This window comes from Leptopilina heterotoma, unplaced genomic scaffold (genome assembly GCF_015476425.1).
Source record: "Leptopilina heterotoma isolate Lh14 unplaced genomic scaffold, ASM1547642v1 Lhet_44, whole genome shotgun sequence".
In the NCBI taxonomy this organism is placed as follows: Eukaryota; Metazoa; Arthropoda; class Insecta; order Hymenoptera; family Figitidae; genus Leptopilina; species Leptopilina heterotoma.
The window spans coordinates 659807-685193 of record NW_025111084.1 but is presented as its reverse complement, the minus strand read 5'-3'; the positions used below and the strand labels follow the sequence as shown (position 1 = coordinate 685193).

The following is a 25387-nucleotide window of genomic DNA, read 5'->3' as shown; positions in this document are numbered from 1 at the left end:
ATTTTAATGGCGAGATTTTATTAGATACGAAATTGGCCATATTTAAAATTAATTATAAATAATTTAATTTCTTAAGTAAACGAAATTAAAATATTTAATAAATAATTCAAAACAATTCTTAAAAAAAAAATTAAATTTGCCAAATTTAATTAATTTTTTGGTTAATAAATATTTGAATACTTATTGTTATTTATTTGTCCATTAGGAATTAAAATTTCCAAATACTTTCAATGAAACTGAAATTTAAATTTAATTTTAATTTGAAAATATTTAATAAAAATTATTTCAATTTCGTTAATTTGTGAATCGAATGTATTTTAATTTCCTGAAATTATGAATTCAATATGTAATAAAATAGAATCACGAGTTCTTAATTCTTTTAATAGACACAAAATAAGATGCGAACGTAGAATAATTTTTAATTGTTTTTAATCAACATTCTACAAATTTGATCGCAAGGTCGACATTAATTTCAATAATTTTTTACTAGGGAGAATTTTAATAAGTCGTAGAACTCGTTTTTTCTTCATTCTCTTTGAATTGAGTTTGAATTTAATTTTCTTTCCGATTTGTTGTAAAAGCCAATGACGTTTTACGGTTGTCAAAATCATTAATTCCACAACGTTTATCATCAATCAAAAAAAGAACTCCTACTCACGTGAATCATTCTTATTGCCTAATTGTAGCAATAAACTGTTCGTGAATTTATTTACAGTTCTTTTTTTTCCTCGGAAATAATTTTTATTAGAATATAGAGCAATTTTATCAGAATTTATCAGAAAGGTGGAAAAAATTTATTTTTTCTGACTGGAAAATTTAAATTAAAAATAGAATAAATTTTTTTAAAATTTGAATTCTGACTAAAAAATTTTTTTTTTAATTAATTACCTTTTCGTTTGGTTTTGTTTTTTCGGAAAAAAAAATTTTTTCGTACAATTAGAATAGAAAATTTTCGATCAACTTTTAAATTCTGCGAAATTATCATGCAATATACGTCCGCGACTGAACACGTGTTTTCACAATAGCGGAATTCCGTGACACACATAATTTTTCAACTCTCGGGTTCCAATCGGAAAAAAAATGCTTTAACAATCACGCCTTTGAATTTACGATCAACGGAAGTACATACATTCAAGATCAAAAGATATATACTAATAAATAAACTGTTGCATAAATTTCGGTTTTTTGATTTAAAGCAGGAATTAAAGCAAAATAAACCGAAAAAAAATCACGAATTAAATTTTTAAAGACTTGGGAAATTAAGGATAAATAGCGAAATTTAAAAAAAAAAGAGAGAGGAAAGAAAAGTTTTAAGAGAAAATCTTTAAAACTCTAGAGGGAAATTAATTTCAAGGCTACAATTAAGGAAAAAAGAATTTAAAATTAATTTTCCCTTCTGACTTTTTTTTCTTTAAAAATTTACGTAAATTCGTTTTGTTATTGAAATGGGAAATTTTTCTCAATTTAGAAAAAAAAATCTGCCGGTAATACGAAGTGACGTAGAGAAGCCAAAATATTTTTTCTTATCTCGATTTTTAAATTGAAATCTAGAACGAAGTCTGATAAATAATTGTAATGAGATATCAGAAAAATGATCTCCAGAAAGAAGAGTTGATTATAAGCGGATCGAATTGCCAAATGCGATTTTATACACACTTATATATAGGGAAAATTAGATAATACCAATAGAAAATGAATGAATTGAAAATAATCTTTTACGTATTATTCACATACGATGTTTTGTTTCCAGTAAAAGCGTTGAGATAACATTTTTTTCCGAATCTAATCATTGATTTTATACACTACTTCACGAGAAGTAGATTCATTAATTTAATTACATAAAAAAAAATTCGTAAAATTTAATTTGATATGAAGAAAAATCTAAATTTGGAAAAAAATATTTCTTTGATTTAAAGAGAAATCTAAATTTGTAAAAAAATATTTCTCTGATTTGAAAAAAAATTCTGAATTTGGAAAAAATTAATTTCTTTGATTTAGAAAGATTTTAAATTGAAAAAAATATATTTCTTCGATTTAAAAACACTTCTGAATTTGAAAAAATATTCTTTGATATTGAAAAAACATTCTAAATTTGAAAAAAAATTTCTTTGATTTAAAAAAAAATCTTAAATTTGAAAAAAATGATTTTCTTTATTTAAAAAGATTTTAAACTGAAAGAAAATTTTTTTATGGCCTAAAAAAATCCTAAATTTGGAACAGAAGAATTTTTTTTTATTTAAACAAAATTTTAATTAAAAAAAATATTTTTTTCACTAAAAACAAAATCTAAATTTGGAAAAAAATAATTTCTTTGATTTAGAAAGAATTTAAATTTCTTTGATTTAAAAAAATTTTGAAATTTGAAAAAGAGAGTTTCTTTGATTTAGAAAAAATCCTAAATATGGTAAAAAAAATTTCTTTGATTCAAAATAAAATTATAATTAAAAAAATTAATTTTTTTGATTAAAAATAAAAATTAAATTTGGAAAAAAATAATTTCTTTGATTTAGAAAGATTTTTAATAGACAAAAATATTTCTTTGATTTAAAGAAACTTCGAAATTCGAAAAAAAAGAGTTTCATTGATTCTAAATAATAAAATTTTAATTGAAAAAAAATATTTCTTTTATTTAAAAAAACTTCTATATCTTAAAAAAAGAGTTTCTTTAATTTAGAAAAAATCCTAAACTTGGAAAAAAGTTTTTCTTTGATTCTAAAGATTTGAATTAAAAAAAATATTCTTTAATATTACAAAATTGTAAGTTTTAAAAAAAGAGTTTCTTTGATTTAGAAAAAATCCAAAAATTTGAAGAAAAAAAAGAATTTCTTTGATTTAGAAAGATTTTAAATTGAAAAAAATATATTTCTATGATTTAAAATCACTTCTGAATTTGAAAAAATATTCTTTGATATTCAAAGAAGATTTTAAATTGAAAAAAAGTATTTCTTTGATTTTAAAAGGATTTTAAATTGAAAAGAAGTATTTCTTTGATTAAAAAAAACTTCTAAATTTGAAAAAATATTCTTTGATATTAAAAAAATTCTAAATTTGAAAAAAGTTTCTCTGATTTAGAAAAAATCCTAAATTTGGAAAAAAAAAAGAATTTCTTTAATTTAAAAACGATAAAAAATCAATTAATAATTTACTCTTGTGAATAAAAATTAATGACTGTTTAAATTTTCTTTTGCAGAAAAAATATTTGCCAACTTTAAAACAAAGAAATTAACGTGTTTTATCAGAAAAAACGTGATAATCAAGAAAATAATTTTAAAAAAGCACTTTTTTCGACTATCTCACACGAGTGAAATGAAAGTTTGAAGAGAAATTTGAAAGAAAACATATATCACAAGTCAAAGTCCAGGTGTCTCTTTTTTTTTGTCCATCACTTGAAAAGAGAGTTCAAGGATATCTCTCAAGAAGGTCTGAGATATATGAATCGTTAATTTATATGTCTTTTTTTCATACCGAAAAGAAAAAGAAAAGAAAAAAAGAAAACAAAAGTGCCGAAAAGAATAAGAAATTTATCAATACTCAAATATCTCGAAGAATTCAAAACTGTTTCATAATCTAAAAATTGGTCGGTGAAAAAAAGAATTTGAAAAAAGTAGTTTCGGTTTCGCGAATATATTATTTTTGGAGGGGAAAAAAATTTAATCATTTTACGTAAACAATATTTATTCGCGTAAAAATTAAATTTATTTAAAAAAAAATGAAGATAAGGAGAGACGTTTATAAACCCGTTTCATGTGTGTCAGGCGCGATAAGGCATTTCCTGCTCGCGTTTTGAAAGTCGGTTAACCAAACTCACACTTGATTTTCAATATTAATAAAATAAATCAATTTTTTTCATTGTAGTTTCAAAAAAAAATTCACTGTCAATAACAAAGAAAATAAATTTTCGATTCTTAATTATTTTTTTCGGGAAAAATAAATGCGGAAATTGTAAGTGCCGAAATTTCGGGCAATGACCTTTTTATAAAAAGGAAACCTGAAACTCTCGACTCTCTGTGAGTCTTTAAAAGCTGCGCGTTAAAAAAAACCGCTTAGGATGAAAAAAGAGATAATCGTAAATAAAGACACTCAATTTTTTTTAATTTTCTTTTTCACTAAGAGGAAAAAAAATTCTCCGAAAACGAATTTTTGAAAAAAAAACTCGATAAATTCAGGGAATTCCAAAGTCGTGGCAATATAATGACAATCGTTTCGCACGTTACGTCTAATTATCAATTCATGTGCATTATCGCGAAAAGGATCTTGAATTAATTTAAAAAAAAGAAAAATAACTAGTTTCTAGATAAACGCACACAAGACTAGAGATATTTTTTTTATCACTCGCAAAAACCACAAAAAGACAATATTTCTTCTCCTTCGCAATAATATTTTTTAGAATTGTAAATAATCGGATATTTTCCGTCGTAGAAAGAAAATCGAGATAAAGAAAAAAATCGGACGTGAATCATTTATTACGAAATTTTTCCCACTTTGAATATTCAAGCATTAAATATTGTGAAAAAAATATAAATTTACTAAATATTTTTTTGAACTGTGTGTTTCTTTTTGCATAGAGAGAATAATTTCAAAAAAATATTCTCGTCTAAAAGCAAAGAAAAAAAATTGCAGTTCTCTTGAAATACTCATGGTATTTATACTGTGGGGGCAATTCATGAAAAAATGTAGTACTTCGAGTTGGCCGAAAAAAAAACAAACAAACAAATAAACAAAAAAGAAAGAGAGTGAAATGAGTAAGCAAATCTTTTTCTATGTCTAGATACCCACACGAGAGATATGACACGTGCTGCCAGATCAGCAATGCGTGCAATAATGTTGGACACTGTACGATGACGAATGATGACGCAAAAAATAAACCCACATACATTTTGCATGTGCACTCGATAAATTGTTGGTGTGTCGGTGCACTTCGTCCACGAAAAATAATTCTACACTGAATGGAGAGCAAAGAAAAAAAAATGGGACACAGAGAAAAAAAGAAGAATATGAGCAAAAGGAGGCATTTCCTGTCAGCCTACACAGAGAGAAAGAGAGAGAGAGAGAGACAGAATAAAATTCCAGTTACAACTCAGTAAATTCATAATATTTATATTATAATCATTTATAACTAATAGAAAATTAACGGATTTGACAATTAATTCCAAAAGCTCGAGTAATATATTTATAAACCAAATTAATTTTTTTTATCTAATTATGGGATTAATTTGTTTTTTTATTTAATTGCTATTATTTATTACTATTATTTTTTAATACTATTACTACCAAATGTTATGCGCGCAAAACGCGGTATTCAATTTATTATCAAGCAGATTACCAACAAAATTTTTTATTTTCAAGAATCAACTTCAATTTTTGAATAATTTCAGTTTCAGAATTGAAAAAATTCACTTGTTGAGTACATAATTATTACAGATTATCATTTTCAAAAATTTTCATAAAATTCTACGCAAGAATTCAATTATTCTTAAAAATAATAAAATTTTTCGCAAGAATTCAATTATTTTCGGAAATAATAAAATTCCTCGCAGAAATTCTATTATTTTCATAAATAATGAAATTTACAGAAATTCAATTATTTTCAAAAATTCCAATAAAATTCTTTGCAAGAATTCAATTAGTTTCATAAATAATAAAATTCTTTGTAGAAATTCAATTATTTTCATAAATAACAAAATTCATCGCAGAAATTAAATTATTTTAAAAAATTTTAATAGAATTCTACACAAGAATTGAATTATTTTCATAAATAATAAAATTCTTCAGAGAAATTCAATTATTTTCAAAAATTCCAATAAAATTCTTGGCAGAAATTCAAATTTTTTTAATTAATAAAATTCTTCGTAAAAATTCAATTATTTTCAAAAATTTTTGTTAAATGTCTTAAAAGAGTTCAATTATTTTCATAAACAATAAAATTCTTCAGAGGAATTCAATTATTTTCAAAAATTCCAATTAAATTCTTGTCAGAAATTCAATTATTTACATAAATAATAAAATTCTTGGTAGAAATTCAATTATTCTCATAAATATCAAAATTCTTCGCAGAAATTTAATTATTTTCAAAAATTTTAGTAAAATGTCAAATTTTTAGGAAGAATTCAATTATTTTTATAAATATTAAAATTCTTCGCAGGAATTCAATTATTTCCAATACAATTTGAATAAAATTTCTCCAAAGAATTGAATTATTTTTAAAAATTGCAATACATTTTTTTTTAAGGAATTCAATATTATATTCCCAAAAGTTTTGATAAAATTTTTTTATAAGAATTCAATTTTTTTCAGAAATAATAAATTTCTTCGCATGAATTTAATTATTTTCAGAGCAATTTTTACAAAATTTCTAGAAACAATTCAGTTATTTTCAAAAATTTTGTTATTAAATTCTGGAAATAATTCAAATAATTCCCCAAAAAATTTTAATGAAATTCAATAAATAAATTTTCAATTAAAATTATTTTAAAAATAAAATTTTATTTTTAAGTTTTTTCAAAAAACTTAAAGAAATTCCTTAAAGGAATTTAATTGTTTACGAAAACTGTAAGAAAATTGTTAAATAAAATTCAATTATAGGATATACAAAAATTTTAACAATTATTAAAAAAATCGATTACCTATGTTGGAAAAATTAAAGAAATTCTTTGAAAGAATCAAATTATTTTTAATATAATAAAATTCCTTTGAATTCAATTAAGTTTAAAAATTGTAGTAATAAAGTTCAGAGAAGTATTTAATTATTTTCTGAAAATAAATGAAATTTTAATAAAATTCAATAATCAAATGTTTCAAATCAAATTACAATTATTAACAAACACGTTTATTTGAAAAATAGTTAGAAACTTAATTTCCAAAATTATTTTGTATTTTATTTCATTCACTTTATTTACTTCATTATAAGTGAAAGTTTCTTTTAAATTTAAATTAAATTGCTTTTAAGAAGACAATTTTTGAAATCAAAGTAATTTAGAAATTGAAAATTAAAAGTAGAGAATTTATTAACTGAATATAGATGGTAATTTAGCGACTAATTTGATTTTTACGATTTTTAGGTGATATTAAAAATTGAAGATAAGGAGATGAAAAATCAACGAGATGAAGAGAGAAGAAAAAAGAGATAAAACTGCCAATGAAGAAAAATATCGATTTTTGCAACAACAAAAATGGAACTTTTTGGTAAGTTTTTAACCGAGGTTTTAAATTTTCTTTTTTTATAAACAGGAGGGAAGTTTTTCTTTTCTTCGAAACGGAAAACTTTTCTTTTTTTCAGTTTTTTACGAAGCAGTAATTTTTCTTTCCTACTTTCTTATTTCTGTGAAAAAAACTTTTCTTTTTCTTTAAAAGAGAGACAGAGACGGTCTTGTCTTCACAAATTTAAAGTTAGTCTCATTCGGAAATTTTATGTTTTTACAGTACGCGCTGCGACGAAAAAGATAATTTTTTATTTCTGAACATTCAGGAGCGAAAGAGAGAAAAAAAGAGCGGAAACTCAGGAATAGAATATATTTTTTTTTTCATTGAAACTTTAAGCACGTATCGTGCGAATCGCAATGACGTCTTCTTGACCTCGGACCAATGTCTTTCGATTAATTTTGACGAATTTGCGTCTCTTTCATTTTTATTAGAATTCAAATATTGAATTTTTAATATCAATATCAACTTCATTTTATTTTCTTCAAGAAAATTGAACTTTTAAAGTTTAATTTCTCTTTTCAAGGCATTTTTTCAACGATTTGAAAATTCAAGAATGGATTTTCGAAATTGATTTTCAATTCCTTCTCTCAAGGTATTTTTTCTTCAATAGAAAATTTTTGAAAATTTATTTGAGAATCGATTTTGGAAATTTCTTTTATGAAATTGAATTTCTCCTCTTGAGGAATTTTTTTTCAACGATTTGAAAATTTAACAATGGATTTAGGAAATTGAATTTGAATTGCAAATGAATTTTCTTTCAAAAACGATATTTAATCTTTTTTATTTTACAACAAGAGAAAAAGAGCGAAGGTTGAAATAATTTTCCAAACGTCCATGGCGTGAAATATCTATAAAACACTTTGTGCCAAAGAGAGGACAATAATTTAAAACCCCTTTCTCATTAATTCTTCTTCTTCTTCTTCTTCTTTCTTTTCTCCCTCGTCTCTTTCACTCAGCAACAAATTAGATTGAATTGGCGAAGTTGCCCCTGGCATTCCGCCAGAATCCTTCCGAATATACGATTTTTAACTTTTAAGTTACTATCATTTTCAACGTATTTCAATTTTATAGAAAAATTTCTATATTTATTTATTTCAATTTTTTTGTATAACTTTTTGCATAACATTTCCGTCTCTTGTTTTATTCGAAAAACTATAGTTTTTCGGATGAGACAAGAGACGGAAATGTTTTTTTTTGTATATTATTTTTTTTTCTGAAAATATTCCATCTGTCCTTCTTTTTATGGGGGATAATTAAATATTTTTATTTATAATAAATGCAAGAAAATCATGAGGTTTCCAGTAATAACCGGTTATTGCTAGAAAATAAAATTCCCTCGGTGATTAAAGAACCAGACAGACTTCATTTTGCGCAGAGAGCGCCATCGGACTATTAGGAGGCGTATAGGTATATATATTTTATTTTAATTCTGAATTAGTAATCGCTTTTAACCTTTTGATTAGGGAAAAATAAAAAAATTTTCTATTAATATTATCTCTTGGGAATAATTTCTAAATTTTTAATTCTCAAATCTATTTTCTCTCACCCATGCTCTTGAAATAGAAAAATTGTAAAATTAATTTCTATAAAAAATAATTATCCAAAAAATTATTTTTTATCTTTTACGACTGAATTTGGAAATTTTGTCTTTAAAGGATTAATTTTTTCACTTGTTCATAAAAAAAGAAATATTCTTTCTGGAGAATAATTTTTCTTTCGAGTATCTCTTGTATTTTGAATAAGAAATTAATGTCATGATGACGTTATACATTGTCTGGTAATTGCAAGAGGTGACTGATTATGTGATTAGAAAAATGGGAAGTTAATTTTCAAAAGTCTTGATTATCGTTATTGTTTGGAAAATGAGTCTAGACGCCAAAAGTCTACGTCATGTGGCGCCGATTTGAAAAGCGTCATCAAGTAGGAGAGTAAAATTTTGCCGAAATTACGTATAAAACGAATGTAATTTCGTATTGCCACCTGTTTTCCTGGCAGACAATTCTAATACGAAATTCAAATACAAAAGAGAGGGAAAAATTCTTTTTCTAATTGTTCCGAAAATGTTATCAAAAAAAAAATTTACTTTTCTTTCTCCAAAAAATTTCTCTAATTTCACTGGATTCTCTTCTTTTTTTGAAAAATTTCCATTCGAATATGGAAAAATTCATTGTATTTAATATTTATGATCAAATAATATTTCCACAGAGGTATTTTTCCAGAAAATCGTTTTTTTTTAATTATTTCCTCGTCGATTTCTTTTTATGACAAATAATAATTTGTAGCTGCAGGGAAACAATTTTCTTATTGTAGGAAATTGTGTTTTTGAATACGAAAGAATTCTTTTTATTTAGAATAGATGAAAAAATGGAACAGTTTCTTTTTTTTAAATCAATATTTTGATAAATAGTATATAAATATTTCAAATTAAAAATTTCTTTTCTCAAAATGATAACAAAACATTTATAAATCATTTGTTTGATGAGAAAGTAAAATAAGGAAGACAATCTAATCGTAAAGCAGAATTTTATTTTTTGCAGTGATTCAACATTTTGAAAAATCAATTAAGTCAAATATCATGAAATTAACTAATTAACTAATTAATCATTATTATTTATTAAATTCAAGAATTTCTGATAATTTTAATAAAATTCGATGCAAAAATTTAACATGTATTTTCATAAATAATAAAAATCTTTAAAAAAATTCAATTATTTACAATAACTAGAATTTTAATAAAATTTATCAAAAAAATTGAATTCTTTTCAATACAATTTAAAATAAATTCATCAAAAAAATATGTAAGAATTCAATTATTTTTAAAAATAATAAAAATCCTAAAATTCAATTACTTTCAATAGAGTTTCTTAAAACTATTCCATTATTTTTAAAAATTTTAATAAAATTCTTCGGAGGAATTCAATTATTTTCAAAAATCCCAATAAAATTCTTGTCAAAAATTTAATTATTTAGATAAATAAAAAAATTCTTTGTAGAAATTCAATTATTCTCATAAATATCAAAATTCAATGCAAAAATTGAATTATTTTCAAAAATTTGAATAGAATTCTACACAAGAATTGAATTATTTTCATAAATAATAAAATTCTTCAGAAGAATTCAATTATTTTCAAAAATTCCAATAAAATTCGTGTCAGAAATTCAATTATTTACATAAATAATAAAATACTTCAGAGAAATTCAATTATTTTCAAAACTTCCAATAATTCTTTGCAAAAATTTAATTATTTTCAAAAATTTGAGTAAAATGTCTTAAAAGAATTCAATTTTTTTGGTAAATAATAAAATTCTGCAGAAGTATTCAATTATTTTCAAAAATTCGAATAAAATTCTTGTCAGAAATTCAATTATTTACATAAATAATAAAATTCTCCGCATAAATTCAATTATTTTTTAAAATTTCAATAAAATTCTTGTCAGAAATTCAATTATTTTCAAAAATTCCAATAAAATTCTTTGTAAAAATACAATTTTTCTCATAAATATCAAAATTCTTCGCAAAAATTGCATTATTTTCCAAAATTTTAGTAAAATGTCTTGAAAGAATTCAATTTTTTTCGTAAATAATAAAATTCTTCAGAAGAATTCAATCATTTTTATAAATTCCAATAAAATTCTTGTCAGAAATTCAATTATTTACATAAATAATAAAATTCTTCGCAGAAATTCAATTATTCTCATAAATAACAAAATTCTTCGCAGAAATTTAATTATTTTCAAAAATTGTAAGTTTGCAAAGATTTAATAATTTTCGTAACTAATAAAATTCTATTTAGGAATTCGATTTCAAAAGCATACAATTATTTTTAATAAAATTTTTCCTCAGTAATTCAATTATTTAAAAAAAAATTTGATAAAAATCTTTATAATTCAATAATTTATATATATAAATAATTAATTTCTTTGCAGAATTTTAATTATTATAAATACAATTTTTATAAAATTTTTCGAAAGAATTTAAAGTTTTTATAAAATTCTTCTGAGAAATTCAATTATTTTTAAAAATTTAAATATAATATTATTTCCTAAGAAATGAATTATTTTCAAGATGACAATTTTAATTATAAATATCTCTGAAAGAATTTTTATTATTTTCAAATAATAGAATTCTTCGAATCAATTGAATTAATTTCGAAAATCAATCAAATTCTTTGCTCCGAATGAAATCATTTTTTTGACGAGAATGTAAAAAAAGGGAAATTCAATTATTTCCAAAAATTTAAATATACTTTTTTGTCCGTCTAAATTTTAAATAAATAAATAAATATAATTATTTATAAGAAATTAATTATTTTCAATACAGTTTTAATTATGAATATCTCGTAAGAATTTTTATTATTTTCAACAATTTTAGAAAAATTCTTTGAATCAATTGAATTATTTTCGAAAATAATTAATAAAATTCTTCGAATCAATTGAATTAATTTCGAAAATCAATAAAATTCTATGCTCTGAATTAAATAATTTTTTTTTTTACGAGAGTGTAAAAAAGGGAGACAATCGTAAAATATGTTTTATTTATTTACATTGAACAGAGAAAATCAGTAGGGGCGAGAATTAATTCTAGTATAGACAAAATTGCTTTTTTTTGAAAATATACGAAAAAGCCGATTAGTTTTTTTCTTTGGAATAAATATTTTTTTCTATTTTTATTTATTTCATTTATTTTTTAATTTTAATATTTTTTTTATGAGAATTTTAAGAAAAAGGAAGACAATCGTAAAATGTATTTGATATTTTACAGTTTCGAGCCAGAGTGAAAAATCCAGTGATGGGGCGAGAAGCGGATTCGTGTTTCGAGACTCGAGCTTATGGAAAGGGTTGGAACTCGGTTTGTAAAAATGAAGGAGAGCGAATAATGTTTCGCAACGTCCTAGACCTGGGGCAACGGAGGATTGGTTGACGTGTACATTGTACAATAAAAGGGAGGAGAGAGAGAGAGAGAAGTGAAAAGCGGTAAACTGAAACTGGAAGCTGCTGGGAGCCTCAGCAGGTGTCACTCGCACTTCTGATGAGACACCCTGTATGTACAGTATATGTATTCTATATTATAGATGGTTCATCGTTGAGGGTAGGGAAGCAGGGTGGGGCCTTTTGTAAAGAAGGGGCTCTGACCTCAACGGACGTCGGGCCCCGCGCCCAGGCGCCTGACCTCGTATCGTGCTACTCGTTGCCAAGCAACCGACGGTCGCGTCGGCGGCTGTCTCTTCTCCATCCTCACAGCAAAAAAAGTAAACCTAAAATCCCCTAAAGCTAAACTAAATTCTCAATTTTATTTCTCAACTCTTATTCTATATTTCATTTCTGCAAATTTTCTCTTTTTCCCGCAAATATTTTCTTTTCTCAGAGTTACCACGCTTTTGCTCTTTTCAAATTCCCTGACTTTTCCGGATTAAAAAACAGAATTTTTCCTGGTTTTCGTTTTAAAACGAAAATTATTTGAAAACATCAAGAACTTCATTTTTAAATAAATATTTAATCATTATTTTTTTATAGAAATTAAAACATTCAAAAATTTGAAATTCAATAACAAGAATAATTCAATTTTTAATTAAACTTCTTCTCGAAATCAATTATTTGAAATAAATTTCCGAAAATTCTTCGAGAATTCAATTATTGAAATACAAAAATTCAGTTTTTTTAAATAATTGTAAATGCGTTCATATTTTTTAAGTTATTAATTTTAATTTTCTAAAAATTATAATAAAGAAATTCTTAAAATTAATTTTCTAAAAATGATTTTTAAAGTAATTTTTAGATGCTAATTTTTATTAATAACCATTTTTAAATTTACACTTGAAGATTTTTTATTAGAATTTTTAAGAAATCAATTATTTTTCAAATTTGCAATTAAAATTCTTCAAAAGTTGATTTTCAGAAATTTTTATAAAACACTTTGAAAAAAATCAATTATTTTCAATTAAATTTTACAAAATTTCAATTATTGAAAGTCTTTTTTATGGTAAATTTTGAAAATTTAATTAGAAAAATTATTAAAAAATAATTTTTGAAGATTTGTCTATACTTATTTTTCACACTATATAAAAATCGAAATAAATTCCATTTTATACTAAAAATTATTGCAATATTTGGAGGAAAAGTCGAAAAAAGTAGCATTTTTGAAAATAGTCGAATAAATAAATTTTAATAAAATTTTTAAGAATAATTTTGCATTTTTCGAGAAATTGGATGAAAATTGTATTAAAAATATTTGAAATTCTGACAAGAATTTTATTGATAGTTCTGAAAGTAACTGAATTTCGGAGAAAAATTTTATTATAAAGATAATTGAAATTTTGACGATAATTTTAAAAAATTTTTAAACATAATTGGATTTTGTGCGAAGAATTTTATTAAAATTATTTTTTAAAAAATTGAACTGTTACGCAAAGAATTACATTAAAATTTTTGAAAATAATTTTATTCTTTAAAGAAATTTAATTAAAATTTTATTTATGAAAATAATTGAATCCCTGTAAAAAATGTTATTATTTATGAAAATTATTGAATAATATAAGAAAATAATTTGTAAATAATTTAAATCCTGTCAAGTTTTTATTATTTATGAAAATAATTAAATTGCGTATATTAAAATTTTTTTAACTAATTGATTTCTTTTAGGAATTTTTTATTAAAGTATATCATTAAATTGAGAAAAGTTTTTGAAAATGATTAAAATTTTGCCTAGAATTTTATTAAAATTTTTGATAATTGAATTTCTTAAATGTCTTAAAAGAATTTAATTATTTTCGTAAATAATAAAATTCTTCAGAAGAATATTCAATTATTTTTAATTTAATTTTAATGCATTCTTCGCAGGAATTCAATTTTTTTGGTAAATAATAAAATTCTGCAGAAGAATTCAATTATTTTCAAAAATTTCAATAAAATCTCGTTAGTAATTCAATTATTTCATAAATAACAAAATTCTTACCAGAAATTTAATTATTTTCAAAAATTTTAGTAAAATGTCTTAATAGAATTCAATTTAATTCGAAAAAAATAAAATTCTTCGTAGAAGTTTTATGATTTTATAAAATTTCTCGAAAGAATTCAATTAATTAAAAAAAAGTTTAATAAAAATCGTCAGTACAATTTTAATTGAAAGAATTTCAATTCTTTTAATATTTTTTTATAAGAATTCAATTATTTTCATTAATAATAAAATTCTGTGCAGAGATTTTGAAAAATATTTTAGAAAAATAAATGTAATTTTTCAAAATAATGAATTTCTTAAAAGAATTGTTCCAATGAATAGAAATTTTTATACATTAAATTTTGAATCAATTGAAATTTGAAACAAAATCTGAATAAATTAAAATTTTTGTCCAAATAAAAATTTTTAAATTATTTTTAATTTTTAAACCTTTAAAACGAAAATGGATTACAATTTATCTATAAATGGAAATTTAAAATTGTTTAATTTTGAATCAATTAAAATTCAAATCGATTAAAATTTGGATAAAAAGAAATCTTAATATTTAAAATTATTCATTAAAATATTTTCAATGTTATGTGAATTAACTTATATGTTAATTTAAATTTTTTCGAAAAGGACCAAAATAATTTTTCTTTTTTATAAATTGTTGAAACCACTTTGAAAATTTGTAAAGACTGTTTAAAAAACGAATTTTAAAAAAGAAAAATTGAGACATTTTTCTTGTTGATAAATTATCATCGATCATGATAATGGATTTTAATTTGCGTCTCACGTTTTCTAATTATTTTAATAACTAGATTTTTCTTTATAAATTAACATACTTTTTTTTACTTATGATTCATTCATGACCCATTTGTTGGTTCGGTAATGAGCAATTACGTAAATTATCTTTTTTTTTATTTCTATAATATATATGCATATTTAAATATCTGCTTACGTATTAATATGAATTGTGAAATCCAATTATATTGATGGAGAATTATACAAGATAGTGACAATTGTCACTATTAATAATTTTTATTTTTCAAATTTTGTCGCGTAATTTCCTTTTTATTCAAATAATTTAATATCAATAATATGAATTTAATATCAATAATATCAATTTAATATCAAATGTGTGTTTTAATGCTCTAATTCGATTTCAATTTGAACTTTATTTTTATTTCGAATATTGTTTCACTTTGGAAAATTATATGAATTCAGAAAGAGGGTTTATTTCAATTTCTGTATTTTTTTAACGAAAGTTTTTTTTTGAATTTTATTTTTAAATTTCTTTTATTTTGGAAATTATTTTCTTTCGAAAATTATGAATTTAAAAAAATTCATTTCTTCTGTATTTTCGTAACAAAATTTTTTCTTTTGAATTTCATTTTATTTGGATTTTATTTTGAAAGTTATTTAATTTTAAAAAGTTATGAAATTTGAATTTTGAATTCTGAAATTTATTTAATTTTGACTGTAATTTTAAGTTCTTTAATATTTTATAATATTTTATGCAATCAAAAATTTTACTTTTGGCGGTAATTTGAAAATTTTATTATTCTTTTTATTGGAGGTAAAAAAAATTGACTAAATAACAAAATTACAGTTCATAGTAATTTATATAAATTCTTATTTTCAAACTTATTAAAGTTATTAAATTTTTTCTATTTGTATATCAAAACAATAACATTGCAGACAAAAAAATCGTAATGAGCGCTCGAATAAAAACAATTTAGTATTAAAATAATGACAATCGTTGGTCAGCTGTTATAAATTATGTAACTCTTATGTTACTTCGTGAGCTATCTTTACGTCATGATTCAAAACAATGTCAAGAAAAAAAAATCTATGCATATAGAAATAAACGCGGGAAGCTTTTCATTCAGGAATTCTTTTAGTGCATTTAAATCGACAAATTTTTTCCTCATGACAATTTTTCCTCTTCCTGTAAAATAATTATTTTTCAATTACAATTTTAATTTTTTACGTTTGATTATTTTTATTTATTTTCTTTTGTTTATTTTTTTCTCTTCTTTACATTTTTCAATTCACTTTACGTTATTTTTTATCTTTTTGTGTTATTTTTTTATTCTCTGTCATTTTATTTTTTAATTTTCTATTTTGTTATTTTGTTTATTTTCATCAATAAATAAAAATTAAATTGTTTCGAATTTTTACGAAATTGGAAAAATATTTTTAAGAGAAATTCCCATAGGAAGAAAATAATTCCGTGATTTTTTCCTTCGCCTCCTTAATATTTATCAATAACGAATAAATCTTCTGTAAAAGTTTTTCCCACAATAATAAGCCACCAGTTGCCTTGAAATGATTGGCTGCTCGTCATTTCGAAAGGCCTCGGTTACGATTTTTGCATTGTCAATTTCGTCACAGTACAACCTAATAGTCCAAGTTGCAAAGCTAAACGACCTACGCTTTCTTTAAGAAATAAGAATGAAATTCATTTAATAAAAAACCGGAAAAGAAAATTTTTTACCTTCCCAGACAAGTTATTGAAATTTCAAATTAAGAGACTGAATTTTCGAAAATTGATTTATTTAAAAATATTCGTATAGGAAAATAAAAGGAGACAATGAAAAATTATAAATAACTTTGAGTTTGAAAATAAATCATTGCACAAGTTTGTTATGTAATTTTATAACAGTTGCACCAAACGCGGTAGTTTCATCTCTCTCTCTCTTCATTAAAAAAAAATCAAAAGAATAAAAAGAAGAAGAAAGAAAAAAAGAATAGAAGAAAATAAAATGAAAATAAAAAAAAAAGAAAAGAAGAAAATAAAATGAAAATAAAAAAAAGAAAATGAAAAAAAGAAAAAAAAGAAAATAAAATGTAAATAAAAAATAACAAAAAGAAAATAAAAAACAATTACTGAGCGCTTTAAACATTTGAAAAATCTCCTCATATAGAGAGAAAAATGCAATAAACTATTATTTTATTCTCATAAAAACGTCAATATTATAAATCGATTTTTCCTCTCGTGCATCAGGTTCTGATTTTCTAACGCAAAAACTCACTTCCAGTTTCTAGAATATTCATTTAATTGGCTATAAAAAAAACATCCATAAAGTGATTCGCTTTTGCCAAGTGCTGAATGCTATTCCACGCTCGATATAATAGTGAAACAACCATGATTTTATTAACATTTTTCAATATTCTCCAAAACATAATTTCCACGCGATTATTTGAGGGGAAATAAAAAGTCTCTTTTCAAGACGTTTCTATTATTATTTAGGAATAAAATAATATGGGAATAATAATACATTGAAATATAAATAAGAATAAAATTTTGAGTGGATAAAAAATTAATTTTCAGTAGATAAATAATTATTTTATCCACTGAAAATTATTTCTTTCTTTTTATTAGAAATAAATTAATTAAAGTTTGACGGGGATAAATAATTGCTTTTTTAGTGGATAAATAATTAATTTTTAGTGGAAAAATTACTTTTCAGTGGAGAAAATTGGTTATTTATCTAGTGAAAAGAAATTATTTATCTATAGAAAATAGAAAATTATTTGAATATCACGCGAGACGGGATATTCAATTTTATTATTATTATGCAAATCACAAAACTTTTTATTTTCAAAATAAGGAAAATAAAACGAAAACATTCGGATAATGAGTAAATAAATATTTTTATTCATTGTCTGAGTGTTTTCGTTTTATTTGCCTTATTTTATAAAGGATCTCGAATAACGTTAAAGATTATTTAACTAATTTTTATTTTCAAATATAAACTTGGATTTTTGAATAATTTCAATTTTAATAAAATTTGTCGCTGGAATTCATTTTCATAAATAATAACATTCGTCTTAGGAATTCAATTATTTTTATAAATAGTACAATTTTTTGCAGAAATTCAATTATTTTCAATACAATTTTTGATAAATTTTCACGAAAGGATTCAATTATTTTTTTAAATCTTTAATATAAATTGGAAAAATTGAGTTATTTTCTAAAATTTTAATAAAATCTTTCGCAAGAATTCAATTATTTTCTAAAATAATAAAATTCTTCAACGGAATTCAATTATTTTTTAAACAATTTTAATTAATTCTTCTCAAGTGTTCAATTATTTTCATAAATAACAGAATTCTTCGAAGGAATTGAATTATTTTCAAATTTTTTTATAAAATTCTTTGCAGGAATACAATTATTTTTATAAATAGTACAATTTTTTACAGAAATTCAATTATTTTCAATATATTTTCACGAAAGGATTTAATTATTTTTAAAAAGTTTAAATAGAATTTTTCGAAAAAATTGAGTTATTTTCTAAAATTTTAATAAATTCTTCTCAAGAATTCAATTATTTTCATAAATAATAAAATCCATTTAACAAATTTTTAATTTAAAAGAAAAGAATTTAATTTTCTGCCAATAATAATATTTTCAATAATTTAAAAAAATTTGTTTAATAGTAAAATTATTAATTATTAACAAAATCGATTTTATTCAAAAAATTTAAAAAATGTTTTGAAAGAATTCAATTATTGTCAAATCCATTATTTATTTTTCGAAAGAATTCACAATTATTTTCAATATTTTAATAAAATTCCTTAAATGATTTAAGTGATTTTAAAAAATTGAAATGAAGTTCAATAATCAAATGTTTAATTTCAATTATTATTAAAAAAACACGATTATTTTGAAAACTTGAAAGAAATTCTTCTAAAAAATTCAATAACTTTCGAAATTTTCAATTAAAATTAGTAATAAAATTCCATTACTTAAATTCTTCAAAAGAATGTAATTAATAATTTTCGAAAATTTTAATAAATTTCTTCGCAAGAATTCAATTATTTTTATAAACAATAAGAAACTTTGAAGGAATTCAATTATTTTCAAATTTTTTTATAAATAATCCTTCGCAGGAATTCAATTGCTCTTCATACAATTTTAATGAAATATCACAAAGTTATTCAATATTTCTTTCTTTTAAATTATTAATAAAATTTTTCGAAAAAATTAAATTAATTTCTAAAATTTCAACAAAATTCTGCAAAATAATTCAATTTTCTTTATAAATTGTAAAATTCTTCGCAAGAATTAAATTAGTTTTATAAATAATAAAATTCTTCTTATAATAGGAATTCAATTATTTTGATATAATAAATATTAACATTCTTCGCAGAATTACGGAATACAATAACGATTATTATTATAGAAGATTTATATTAGAAATAAATTAAATAAATTGAGTTTTTCAGTTGATAAACAATTAATTTTCAATGAATCGATAATTAATTTTCAGTAAATAAATAATTAATTACTGTAATTAACTATATGTAGGCACTTAAAAATAATTATTTATCCACTGAAAATTATTTATTTATAGAGAAAAAAATTTTTATTTATTTATTTTTATTAGAAATGAATAAAAAATAATTATTTGAGTGGATAAATAATTACTTTCAGTAATGAATTTATTAATATTATTAATTATTTTATTAATAATTAATAATTAATATTATTAATTGTAGAGTATTGTAATAATTGTAATAATAATATTGTAATATTAATATTAATAGTAATTGAATTACTATTCAATTACTATTAAATAATAATTGAATTATTTAATTTACGAATTAAATGGATATTTAATATATTCATAAAATCAGTAATTTATGTCATTGGCTAAAATTTACGATTAGTTTTAATTGAATTTAATTAAATTCCAATGAAATATTTCTTTCACTTCTATATTGAAAGAAATAAAATTAATTTGCAAAATCCTTTATAATTTCGGGTTACTTTTTGAAATATACAATATTTCCTATATTGAAAAAGTAATGAAATATTGTTAATGAGTTTTTAAGTGAATACTAATATTCTTTTTTTGTTTTGTAGAAACAATAACAATGACAACCCTGGCCTGAGATGATGAAAGAGGAATTACTCGCCCTTATTAAACTCTATTGGCATTGCTTGGACACCTACTTACCCACGTGTGCGAGGTCGATGATCGGTATCTCGCATTGGCTGACAAGAGTCTCACACATCTTCGTCGGAGGAATTGGTGCTGTGGTACAACTCATTTTTTTAACCCTCAAAAAAAAAAACAACAACAAATAATCCTCAAAGTATGGAAAAAGTTTTAACGAAATTTCTTCTTTCTATTTGATTTGAATTGCAGATCGTCAGTTTGTTTCGTTTCTTCGTTAAACTCCCAAGTATTTTTCTCTCTTTTACTTCAACACTATTTTTGCTCTCTCTCAAGTTAAATTCAAGTAAAACTTCAATTTATCCAGTTATTACTTTAAAAAAAATTAGTTCTTCAACTCTTTTTTTGAATATTCCGTTTTTAGTTTCAGTTCGTTTCCTTATTTTCTCAGTCTCTTCTCTCTCCTGTTATAATTCTCGACTCGGTTCTTGTTTTGTATTCTTCTTTCTTCCCTCTTCTTCTCGTTTGAAGAAAAAAAAATTATCGAGACACCAGTTCCTCGGAAAATAATTTATTATTAAAAAAAAACAACTATAATGAATAAAATAAAAAGCGCACTTTGCACTAGAATATCCAGTAAAATATCATACTATCACTGGGAAAGATTTAAACGTATTGGGGAATAAAATAAAACTGTTACCAAGGAATTTTTTTTTCGCGCAAAAAAAATCTCGGAGAAATGGACTAGAAAAGAAAAATTGTACACTGAAACTTTGTTTTGTGTGGCACCCCTAACGATAACCGTAAGAGACTAATTTATTATGGGATTGATGATGAATCAAGTAATCGTGTACGTGGCTATGAACTGGTGGGCACATACTATGCTTCTCGACTCGGCGACGAACGACCAAGAACTGAACTGAACTGCCAAACCGGAGTCGGAGAGTTTGTGTGTGTGCTGCGTGAATATGTGACTCCAGTTCTCTCTCTTTTAAACTCGGATTTCAAATCGAATAGAGCGCCAAAGCTCATTTCGACGAATCATTATGTCGCTAGTTGACGAATGACAAACGCCGAGGTAAACCGAAACCAGCCGAGAGAATCGTAGCTATGGGAAAGTTTCAATTGTTTGAGGGGAAAAAAAAATAGTGAAAAATGATCAGAAAAATCTGGGAAAAAGTATATTATTCAAAAAGTTATAGACAGTTTTGGAAAAAGAAGGCAGCTTTCGAAATTCATCTTCACGAAAATAAAAAGAAGAAATTTTTCCTAAAATATTTTTCCAAAATCAATTTGGTCGAAATTTACATTTTTGAAAATAGTTTCGAAAAATATTTTCGAAACTGTTTTCAAAAAAGTAAATTTCGACTTGAAGGGAAACATTTTCATATCCGAATTGAAGGATTTTCGAAAAGAAACTATTTTCAAAAAATAATTATCGTTCGCTAACAGAAAGTATTTGAAAAAAATTATTATCGCCAGCCAAAAGAAAGTATTTTAAATAATAATAGACAATTTTCCACAAAAGGGAAAAATATATTCTGAAGGAAAATAATATTAGAAATTAAATTGTTTTCCATGGAAAAATATTTTCTAATGCGAATTTTTAACAGAGAAAATTGATTTTCTGTAAATATTCGAAATTAAATTGTTTTTTGTTGAAAAATATTTTTAAAAGCAAAATTTTTACAGGAAAAATTCTTTCCTTCTAAATAATATTCGAAATTAAGTTGTTTTCCATAGAAAAATATTTTTTATGGAATACATTCAAAATATATTCGAATTTTTCGCAGAGAAAATGATTTATTTATAAATATTCGAAATTAAATTTTTATTGTAGAAAAATATTTTTAAAACCGAATTTTTCACATAGAAACTTATTTTTCTATAAATAATAGGAACTGCACCAATTGCCGAGGGTGCTCCAATTGTCGAGGATAATAATTTTCTTTTTTAGATAAATAGTATAATATAAAATATTTAAGAACAAAAAAAATTTCTAAATAATCTTTGTATTTTCAACTGTATATTTATATATACAAATTTCGTAGCGATTCTACTAAAATAATTATTTAATTAATATTATAATTCACTGCTGTGAAATTTACACGAATCTCCATTTTCTTAATACTTCTGGTTGATTAAAACAGATTTTTAGAAATGCAAATTAAACGTATTTATAATGACTTTTTGTGTACAAAATTATTATTATAATTTTGTACACGAACTAAATTAATTTTGTATGCATGTTTTTTTGTTAAAAAAAAATATTTAATATTTTTTAAAAGCAAATCATCGGTATTTGGTTCCTTTTTTTTGACAGTTCCATTTTTCGAGGTAATAACTCGAAAATTGGTGTAGTCACTTTTTTCGCTGATGCACCATTTATCGATGGTTAAGTGTTTATTTACTAAACGTCAAACATAAATGCCAAACATTTATAGGTACAGAGAAAAAGAAAAAAAATGCTCCAAAAATTTACAACCAACAGAAAATAATCAACCAAAAAAACGAGGAAGACCGAAAAAAAATTAATAAAAAAATGCAGTATTCAAAACTAAAAAATTTTGTACTATAGTTTAATTATAATTAACCATTATATTTACAGTTTGTAATAAAAGTTTATTTTATTCGTTTACAAATTTAATGTGACTTAAATTAATTTATTTTTTCAATTAATGTCTGATTAACAAAATTGATTAAATTTAATTAACTTATATTTATAAAAGTTTAAAAAACAGTTAAATAATTTTCTGTCCTGTATCATCTACTATAAAAATGTTTTATATCGATATTATAAATTATTCAATTATAGTTAAATAAATATATTTGTTTTCTGGTAATGTTCTATAATATTTTTATCGAAAAAATTAATATCTACTCGATTTTCTGATATCTGTACAGGTTAATTGTTAGGTTATATTGGGTTATATGTTTAAAAATGTCATACCCTCGACAATTGGAACAGACCCTCGAGAAATTAGCACAAGACCATCGACAAATGGTGCTTTTGCTCGATTGACTTTTAAATATATTTTTTGCTTAACAATTTAGTTTATATTAAAAAAATAAATATGAATATTAAACATTATTAGATCCTTCGTCCAAATATACAAAAATCAAATTTTAAAGTGCATTTACTTCCGAGAAAAAAAATGTCAAAGTCACATGTTGCCTAAAACCCTCGACAATTGGTACAGTTACCCTATTCGAAATTAAATATTGTTTACCATAGAAAAATATTTTCGAAAGCGAATTTTTAAAAGAGAAAATTATTTTTCTCTTAAATATTCGAATTTAAATTGTTTTCCATAGAAAAATATTTTCTATTTCGAATTTTCAACAGAAAACATTATTTTTCTTTAAATAATATTCGAAATTAAATTATGTTTTCCATAGAAAAATATTTTCGAAAGCGAATTTTTAAAAGAGAAAATTATTTTTCTATAAATAATATTCGAAATTAAATAAATTATAGAAAAATAATTTTAAAAGCGAATTTTTTTACAGAAAAAATTCTTTTTTTAATAAATATTTTTGAAATTAAATTGTTTTTTGTAGAAAATTATATTTAAAAGCTAAATTTTCACAGAGATAATTCTTTCTTTGGAAATAATATTCAAAATTAAATTATTTTTCGTAGAAAAATATTTTCTACAGCAAATTTTTCACAGAGAAAATTATTTTTCTATAAATATTCGAAATTAAATTGTTTTCCATAGAAAAATATTTTCGAAAGCGAATTTTTCACAGAGAAAAAAAATTTTCTATAAATAACATTCGTAATTTAATAAACCATAGAAAAATATTTTCGAATGCGAATTTTTCGAGAAAAAATTAATTCCTAAAAAAATAATTTAATTTTGTATATTATTATATTAACAATTTTATTACAAATAATTTCTACTTTGAAAAATTCTCCTTCAAAAATATTTTCCCTTGAGAAATTATTTAATTTCGAATACTAAAATGAAAAATTTTTTTCTCCGGAAAATTCTGGATCAAAAATAAAGTGTATGGAAAATAATATAATTTAAAATATACAAAAAAAGAGTTTTCCTGTTTGGAAAATTCTCTATTAAAAATATTTAAAAAATTTTTTTTTTAAATATTCGAAATTAAATTATTTTCCACAGAAAATTTTTTTAAAAATAATTTTCGAATATAAAATACTTTTCATTGGAAAATATTTTCAATAATCTGTTTTTAAACTTAAAAAAGAAGTCTCCTTTCTTTAGAAGTTCGAAATTTGAAACAAAAATTTGATTATATTTAATGAATTGAATATAAGATTTGATTTCGTATTTTTAAAAAATTATTTTAAGATGGATTTTTCTTTTTTTTTGCAAAAAATATTTCTCGCTCAACAAAAGTTTGACATTGAAAGAATGAAAAGAAAGGTTTCGCGTAAAATTATAAGATATTGCTTTTGTCCTTGTGCGGATTTTACACACTCGCGTATGGGTGAAACTCATAAATTTCAAGATCGACTGCTGGAAACTGGAAAGTTCTTTATGCGTTCAACACACGAAAAGTACACTAAATTATAGTCTCTTTGAATATTAAAAATCTGCGAAATTCAAATGATTCTTTGGAATATATATTATTTCTAAACAATAAATAAGTTAATATGAACAATGCAGTTTTCGCGTGAAAAAAATTTTTCTTTTCTTTCTCTCAAAATGACAAGAAAAAAATTTCTTTTTAGTAAATTAAAATTTCTGACATTTTTATATTTTATTTTCATATACTTCTATTATTTATATTTCTATTTTTTATTTATATTCTATTCGTATTTTATTTCTATTTATATTTTATTTCTATTTGCATTTTATTTCTATTTCTATTTTTATATATTTATATTTTTAAATATTTATATTTTTAAATATTTATATATTTATAATTAATTTCCTCTTTGAAAAATTCTCTTTCGAAAATATTTCCTTATGAAAAAGAATTTAATTTCGAATATTTAAAAAAAATATTTTCTCTCTTATTACATTTATTGACAATAATAAAACGTAAAGAGAAAAATAGGAAGAAAAAGGTAAAAATAAGAAAAGAATTTCGAATTGATAGTTGATAATTGATAATTAATAATATATAATTTAGTAAGTAAATAATTTGCAAAAATAAATTTTTCTTTTGTAAAAACTATTTTTGTCGCATTAATCGGACTGCTCTAAATATTTAATTTTTTTTTTGTTTTCGTGTCAACGACTGGAACGCCAGAAATGCAAAGCGCAACGCGGTCGTTCTATTACAAGCCGGGTCAGACTCGAATTCGTCCAAGATTTTCGACTAAAAACCACACGAGTATATCATTTACTTAACTTGCGAATTC

The 25387-nt window shown here is 22.4% G+C and overlaps 1 protein-coding gene across 1 annotated transcript in view; it reads right to left on the bottom strand.

Annotated features, from left to right (window-relative positions):
* The window catches only part of LOC122506823 (proline hydroxylase buaE-like), a 34467-nt gene extending 13459 nt beyond the window's left edge, over positions 1-21008 (bottom strand). The window contains exon 1 of the mRNA XM_043619169.1: positions 20104-21008. Within this exon, the coding sequence (XP_043475104.1) occupies positions 20104-20197 (94 nt within the window). The 5' untranslated portion in view covers positions 20198-21008. The remainder of the gene's footprint in view (positions 1-20103) is intronic.
* Positions 21009-25387: the final 4379 nt, after the last annotated feature.